The sequence below is a fragment of the Aphis gossypii genome, chromosome 2 (assembly GCF_020184175.1).
Source record: "Aphis gossypii isolate Hap1 chromosome 2, ASM2018417v2, whole genome shotgun sequence".
NCBI classification, from domain to species: Eukaryota; Metazoa; Arthropoda; class Insecta; order Hemiptera; family Aphididae; genus Aphis; species Aphis gossypii.
In genome coordinates, this window is record NC_065531.1 from 50821553 (window position 1) to 50830212 (window position 8660).

At 24.2% G+C, this 8660-nt stretch overlaps 1 protein-coding gene across 2 annotated transcripts; it reads left to right on the forward strand.

Moving 5' to 3' along the window:
- Nucleotides 1-204: 204 nt before the first annotated feature.
- On the forward strand, nt 205-8003 carry LOC114125611 (acetyl-coenzyme A transporter 1-like). Of its 2 annotated transcripts, none has more exons than XM_027989336.2 (10): nt 205-347; nt 2903-3152; nt 3299-3425; nt 3589-3748; nt 4238-4392; nt 5259-5449; nt 5544-5728; nt 6709-6835; nt 7385-7600; nt 7807-8003. In XM_027989336.2, exons 2-10 carry the CDS (start codon nt 2946-2948, stop codon nt 7951-7953), a joined length of 1515 nt encoding a protein of 504 aa, XP_027845137.1. In that variant the 5' UTR covers nt 205-347; nt 2903-2945; the 3' UTR covers nt 7954-8003. The 2 variants fall into 2 exon arrangements, with proteins under 2 accessions (XP_027845137.1, XP_027845136.1); XM_027989335.2 differs by lacking the exon at nt 205-347 and adding an exon at nt 1372-1645.
- The last annotated feature ends 657 nt before the right edge of the window (nt 8004-8660 follow it).

Below are 8660 nucleotides of genomic sequence, written 5' to 3' on the forward strand. Positions count from 1 at the left end.
AAATATACAATTAATATTAATATACTTATATTATACATTTTAAGTATACTTACGGGTGCACAAGTCAATATATTTTATTTCATAGTTAAGCTTCTACTAGAATATGAGGTAATACTTTTAAATGTTACACACACGCGTTGGAATGACGCCGATGATGCGTATAATATATATAGGGTTTTTGGTTTGTACAAGAATTATTCGTAAACGGAACGTCATACGGTGTGGATCTAAATCAGTAGTAGTTACATTTATATTATACTGTTTTTTAATCAAACATTCGTGTTACGGTTTATGTTAAATACCTAAATATTCTTAATTCCAATCGGACTTCGATTTCAACAAAATTGGTAATATATTAGGTTTATACTATATTAGCTGAAGTAGAATTTTTTTTTTTGTAAATAACTCAAAAAAAAAAAAAAAGATAAAATAGTGGAAAATAATTTTGTTTCAAAACTATTATTTTGTATCATCTTAAAAAACGTCAATATTTCTTGTTTCTTGATATATATAATTGTTAAATTAATATTTAACAAGTGCTTGGCATAAGATACCAATATTGTATTAGTTTCTTAGTCATATTCACTTGTCAGGCGACAGTAATGTATCGTTTATATTGTTTAAAAAGTGCGTTTTTTGGCAGTGTCCCATAATATAATATAATTGAGCACACCCGAATAAGGAATATTAATTTATTCAGATAGGTACAGTAAAATGTACACTTTATTGCATTCAAAACGTCAATATAAACAAATAAATATAGAATTATACATTTAATACTTTTTGATTGGGTTTAATTTATAATTTTATATTAATCGTAGCGTGGCATTTGCCGTTTTCTTACTTTCACATGTGTTCAGTCTGTATATATTGTCTCGTTTTTAATGAAATTAAAAAAATGCAATTTCATAAAAATGTATATTTAAACGTTTAATAAAAATGTGTGACTAAATATTTCCGACATTTTTTAACTGAATCATAACAATGTTATTATACATGCATAATCAGAACAATTATAGTTCCAAAAATAGCTTATAAATATCTAAATATTTTTACGAGGTAAAACATCTATGAGTATGTTCACTCCTTCATCGTCCAGATAAGAGATTTCCTACTATTGAGCTATGGAAAATGTTTTTAATTTATAATGTACCATATTGTGCTATACTATGCATTATGGTATTGTAATAAAGCTATTATAAATATTATTTAATTTTAATTTTCTCATCATCATCAAAAATATAACTAAGGGCCTATAAAGTTATAGAACTTCTTAGTATAATAATATGAAGGTCAACTCTCAGTCTCCACTCTTTATATTATAATACTTATAACCGGAATTTTAGTTTCAATATTATAAAACTTGATGTAAAGCAAGAATCCATTTGATTTCTATCATTCGTAGTATATTCTTTAATCGTGTAACTACATCAAGTGTTTTTAATTTTTTACTACATTTTGAGCAAAACATAATCAAAGCATTTGAATCATACGCTTGCGCTGGTCATAGAATTAATTTGATGTATTTATCCATCGTAAATTAATGGGAGATTATAAAAAAAATTGTGATTACTATAAAAAAACATTCTAATTTTGATTTTTTACGTGCCGGGAATCAATCATTTTTACACGAATATTTTTAAAAGTAAGTAATCGAAAAACACTTTATTAATTATTATGATATTTAAAAATTATTTTATAAAGATTTTTATATTGAACATTTTCATTTTCAATAACTAATCGTTTCAACGATAATAATAATATTATATCATATAAGTATACTAATTACATGCTTAATCAGATTTTTGTATGTGTTCAATAGATTTTTATACACTCGTAAGCGTAAATTAATACGATAAATACATTTAAATATTAATGATTAAAAATCAATAAAAACATAAATATATAAATATGAAATATAATTAAGTGTAATAGTTTTTATAAAATGGGTTATAATAATTTAATTGCATCAATTTGAGAATGAAACACAGATAAATAATATTAAATTAAAATAGATAAAAATAGTTATGCATTAATAAATGTCCTTAGGCATAAATTAAAATATAGATACACTAATATAGTAATATGTAATGTTTGAGTGGAAAATAGTAAGATAGATATATAACTTTTATTCGTTAAATTTAAATGAAATCTAATAAATATTTTTTAATTTGGATTATTAAAATTGTACTGTTATCTTAAGATCACATTTGTATATGGTTAACATAATGCATTACAAATTGATATACCTATACTGGTTTTATGGCCCTGAAGACATTAAATTATTGTTTATTTTATTTATACCTTTATTTCTTCAATAATATTTAGATTACACGAAAGTTGGAATAAATTTTGTAGGCATGTTTTTATGGAATATACTTTCGTAGTGTTGATTCTGTTATTTATATAATACTCTCGTCTCGTGGTTTGTGGGAGTTCATATATACTTTAAAATAGCGGTTCTTAATCTGTGGTCCGTGGTCCCCTGGGGGTCCACGATACTCATGTCTAGGGTCCATCGCAGCCTTAATACGTCGTAATTTGTATTCAAAAAAAAATTGGTAGGGGGATCCGTGGTATCTAAAAATTTTTCATGAGGGCCCTTGATCTAAAAAAAGTTAAGAACTACTGCTTTAAAATAGTGAAATATTTTTAAAACTTAATTTAAGTATGTCACATAATATATGATTCCGTTATTTATAATATTTATTTGTTTAAATTAAATAAAGTTTTTTAATATAATAATATTTTAATATATAGTTATTGTAAATCTGTGAATCATTTAAATTACGATTAAATTAGCGTTAGCACAATGCCACAATATAGTTAAATCTTTTTGAATATGTTGTCATTGTTTTATATATTTTTCTGTTTGTTGTTAATACTTTTATTTTTATTAAAGGTTTCGTGTTATTCTGAACAATCCATTTTCACGTCAGTTGATCATGGATAAATCATACAAAGATGAATACGATCCCGAGGAAGTTCGGGTTAATAAATCTACCGTAACTAACACTCCCAATCTGAAGGGAGATTGGTTAAATTTCTACTTGTTGTTATTCCTTTACATCTTGCAAGGATTTCCTATAGGCTTATCCAGTACTTTTCCAATAATTTTACAGAGTAGAAAAATGGTGACTTATGAAGAACAGGTAATTCGCCAACTATTACATTCATGTTAAAAAAAAAAAAAACTATTTATATTAAAATGTATAAGATTGTTTTTTTTTTTTTTAATAAATTATAATATTATAAAAATATAAAACATAAAGTGGCATAATTGTATGTTTTAATTTAGGCTTTATTTAGTATTGTGCTTTGGCCTTATACAATGAAGGTTTTATTTGCTCCATTAGTGGATTCATTATACATAAAACGGATTGGTAGAAGAAAATCGTGGTTATTGCCTATTCAATTTTTAATAGGTATGTACCTATATCATTATTTTATATTTTACTAAAATGTAAAAAACAAACTTCAAATGTTTTTCCAGTTAAATTTTAACGTAATTTCTGTGAACCTTTTATAAATTTAATTTACTCTATATTTTATTACTTTCTTTTGTTAAAAATAATTTGATGATTTTAGGGACAATTTTGATTTATACATCAAAGAATATCGATAATTGGTTACCCGAAACAGGCAAACCAAACCTTAGGATGATCATATGTGTGATATTCTCCATCAATGTTTTGTCTGCGATTCAAGATGTTGTTGTTGATGCTTGGTCATTAACTATGATGAAAAAGTTAGTAGTTTAATTATTTTAAATACAAAGCATATTAAAAAAAAAATACTGGTTTTAGATAATAATAAGTTATATTTAAGATTTATTATAGTTAAGACGTACCTATTTAAAACAGTTTAAAATTATATAGAATTGTGTATACTTTTTTAAGTAAAGTATATATTTTGAATTATCCAAATTGCATTCGAAACAAGTTACCTTTTTTATTTTAAAAAAACTATGTCAACTTAACATTTAAATTGTGTAATATTCGTATTTGTAATAATAGCTGGTAACACCGTCCTATTACGGAATATTATCAATTTGTTTTGTATTTTGATATTATAATATATGTTATTATTGTTTTATAAATTTAACGGTCTCTTATTTCATTTTAATATTTAATTTAGTAAGGATTCTGTTTTGTACCCAAAATCAAAGCTGTTGAATTTTATATTTTGTTTTTTAATTTGATTTTCCATTGTTATTTAAAATATTATTTTTGTGCAGAAATAATGTGGGTTATGGTGCTACGTGCAATTCAGTAGGATTACCAATTGGAATGTTCATCGCTTCAGTTGGCCCAATTCTATTAGTATCCGAAGACATTAACAATAAATATTTTCGAGTTACACCTACTACGGGTGGTTTAATGACACTACAAAGTACGTATAAATACTTAAAGGTTTATATAATAATATCAAATCACATTTCCAACAAAACCATCATAAGCCATTGTAAATCAATATCGGTAGTAGCCATTTTCAACTTCTAAATTACTCTTAATTAAAATAAAACTTAAAGTACAAAAATAAGGAAAATATTATTATTATTAATCGCTTTGCTATGTATAGTAGTAACTAGTAAGTGTATCCCTGCATTTAGTAGGTACCTACTGTAATTAAATTCTGAGAATATTAAATTTTGACCTCTTAAAAACCTCATTTAAATTAAATTTGCTATCAGAGATTAACCTTCTAGTTAAGGATCGCAATATATAACGTATGTTATGTATAAAACTGGCAAAAAAAAAATCGTTGATAGCTCGAAATTTTTACTATGTAAAAAATATAATAATAGGAAAAAATATTTAGCTAATGCATTTATATTTAAAATATTATAAATTATTTTATAATTAATTAAAACTAATATTTAAAAACTTTAGAAAACATTATACTTTTCATAGAAATATAATCTTTAATTTATTCAGTATATTTAGCTTCACAGCATAATTTATATTCGGGAATAATTTTTATTATAAAAGATTTTTACACACCGGGATCAAAAATGTACTAAATTTACTGCTAAAACTGTATTGAGGGTGTTGGTAAATATTTATGAGCCTGTGACTACTGATATACATCATAGTAGAGAGTAAAAATTATACTTAAAATACTTAATAAAAAACATTTTATACTTAAATTTAAATTTTTAATATTGGTTTCTTTATGTATAATGCCTATATCATGCTGTTATAGTCTATAGTAAACTACAGTATTATGTACAAATTGTTTTTTTGTTTTATTTCTAGGTTTTATGTATTTATGGGGCATTATATTTGTATTGATTACAATATTGATTGGTATATTTAAAAAAGAGAAATGTAATAGTTTGGAATTGGATCACAAAAGGATCAGCGTTTTCCAAAATTATAAACTGTTATGGAACATTTTAAAGAAGCCAGAAATAAAATTATTAGCAATCGCTTTGCTGACAGCTAGGGTGAATACTATTCAGTTTCATCAAAATATCTTTTGTTGTTTTTTGTACTCATATAAATTACATTATAAATACAATATTATGTATTATATAATAGTTTGGATTTTCTGCAATGGAAGCTCCGTCAAATTTGAAATTAATCGATGCTGGAGTATCTAAAGATGATATTATGATAATAGTAACAGGCATGTATGCTATGAAATTTATTATGACAACTTTCCTATCAAAACACATAAGTGGTCCTAAATGCATGGATTACTATCTTACAATGACACCAATCAGGTAGATAAAATATAACTTTATTTTATTTATTATACCAAAGTCCTAAATAAATTATTTAATATTATTAATCGATGAATTGGAAATTTTATTATATTTATTTATTTGCCAATCGTTAGCTTCTATTATTAATTTATTAATTGATTTCGATTAGTGCGAATAAGTGAAATATATATACTGTAGACTACAGAGTAATATACTAAGCATGTATTCCATAATTTAATAATGAATTTATTCTAATTTATAATTCTGGTTTTTTTTTTTATTTACGTATGAACTGTTATTCTTACATTTTTACAACATATGTTCAAAATTGCATTGAAACTAAATAACACTTATATTATAATAATTATATATATAAATATAATTTAAGTGATTAAAAAAAATCAATAAATATACTTGAAAATCACCGATCCTTCAAATAAAAATAAAATGTATAAAAGCAAAGAATAATAGTATTATGAAATGAGAGTATGCTTGGTGAATCTCTGTTTATAACATACAACATAATTTTCTTTTTATTGCTCATCTTGTTTTATATGGATTATACTATGTAATGTTTTATAGATTTACTCATCGTTAACCTTAATAATATACCATTTAATATCGTTTTAAAAATGAATTATCTCACAAGTGTGGGCATAATGATATAGTAGAGCTGAAACTCCTCCCTAAAGAATGTGTTTTTTTTTTAATTTATTGGTAGGCAAAGATGCCTAATTTCCTTCTGATAGAATTCATTGTTTAACAAGCTATTTTTTTATAGCACATTAAGCGTAAATTATAAGCCAGTAAATTAATGTAATAATATACTTTATGTATAAAGCTATTTTTGCAGAATTTTTATTTATCAATAAATAATAGCAGCAGAGGAGTAGTATTGTTCACACAGTCTCCTCTGCTGTTGGTTAAAGATGAAAAAAAAAGCTAGTAAATCATCTTTTTTTATTATTTACATAATGTTTGTATTAATTCCGTTTCAGATTGTTTTGGAGTATTACGTGCATGGGATTGGTTTATTATACTCCTAGTTTAATTAACAATAATGGAGATATAAAAGTTCCTGTTTATTATTATTGCTTATTAGCATTAATTTTTGCAGTGAATGAGGTAATTACTAACTTATACAATGTGTTCCGGGGGAAGTGACCGATCGCCGTCGTATGAAAGTATTCTTAAAATGATGAAGAAATAATATTTAAGGTGGGGGGGGGTCTAACTCTTTTATTTTTTAAGTTATGGGCAATTTAAGTTTTTTTTAAATCAAACCAAATCTATCACGAAACTTTTAAATATTTTAACATAATTTTTTATTTTGAAGCTTTTTATTAAATTATCCTATCAACATATGATAACATACGCAATTAAACCAGAATTATGCAATTATTAAAATTATTATTATTAAATTATAAATATAACTCTGCAATCGTGGAAGATATGAAAACCAAACTTATAAGGTGTTCTAGGTATTTGTCAGTAGAATAATACACAAACAAAAAAACCCATTCTAAATATTGAATTATTTTGAGTAATAGGTTCGAAATTATAAAACTTTTACTTTTTTAAATTTAATGATAATTAAAATAATTAATTTGCATAATTCTGGTTTAATAGCTTTATATTATAAAATATGAATTCAGTTGTTGTTTTTGTTTTCAGTTGCTGAGTTTTTTCATGTTATTAGCATTATACGCTTTCTTTTGTCGACTAAGCGATCCATGTTTTGGCGGCACGTATATGGCGTTATTTAATACATTATACTTTCTGGGATGGTTAATACCAAATACATTGGTTCTACAAATGATTGATTTTCTAACTTTTAGTACATGTTCAAACGATATAAAAAACAACTGCCTTACTCCAGATTTAAAAAATGTAAGGCATACTTATTATTTATAGTATCATTAATGTTTAAATGTTTCATCTATAGTTGATAAGAAGTTATTTTGTATTCGAATAATTCTATATTTTTTATTATTAATCGCAAAATGAACGCGTAAGATAGTATTTCTATAATTTAGATTTTTATTTAATTACAATTTAATATGGTGTTCACTGTTCATTTATTGTAATGTATACAGGTATGTGCCGCAAATGGAGGAAGTTGTGGAGTGTACGTGGACGGCTACTATATAACAATTTTCATATCTATAGTCGTTGGATCAATATGGTACTTTGTGTTTAGAAACAGACTTAAAAATTATCAACTAATAAGAATGAGAGTTTAATGTGTTATAAATCATTTGAAAGAAATAGTGAATAAAATATGAATCATTAATTGTTTTTAATAATTATATAGGTATCGAGTATTATCGATGATATTATTATAATATTAATACTTCGTTTATTTATATTTGTTCAGTTATAGTGAAATAAAATATTTTCCCATAATTTTGTAAAATATAAATAGTATTGAATATATATATATTATGTACCTATATATTATATTTGATATTATAATAATATGTAAATACTTATAGGTTTATATATACATAATAACAGTTTTACATTGCAAATTCTAAGTTACAAGAAAAATCTAAAAATTGTATGATATTCAATATACATACACTATAAAACATAAAAAAGTTTTTCTATACGTTTAATGAATTTTTATAGAACCGTTAAGTAGTACCTTTATACATAATTATTGCTCATTAGATTAATGGTTAATAAATTTAATACGAAAACAAAATGTGAAACTATAACGTTCTAAAAACAGAAATAAGTTAATTTTAATTTTAAAAATTGATGTAAAATTATGCAAAAAAAAAAATTGAATGGTATAAAAATTTACACTTTGATTACGTAGATAAATGTTCATTGGTGCTTGTTAATTGGTATTCGTTATTCACGCCAGGCGATTTTAAAATGTAAAATGTTGTTGAAATGCACAATTAAAATTAGTATGCAGGCACGTGGATGTCCCTGTTAATAT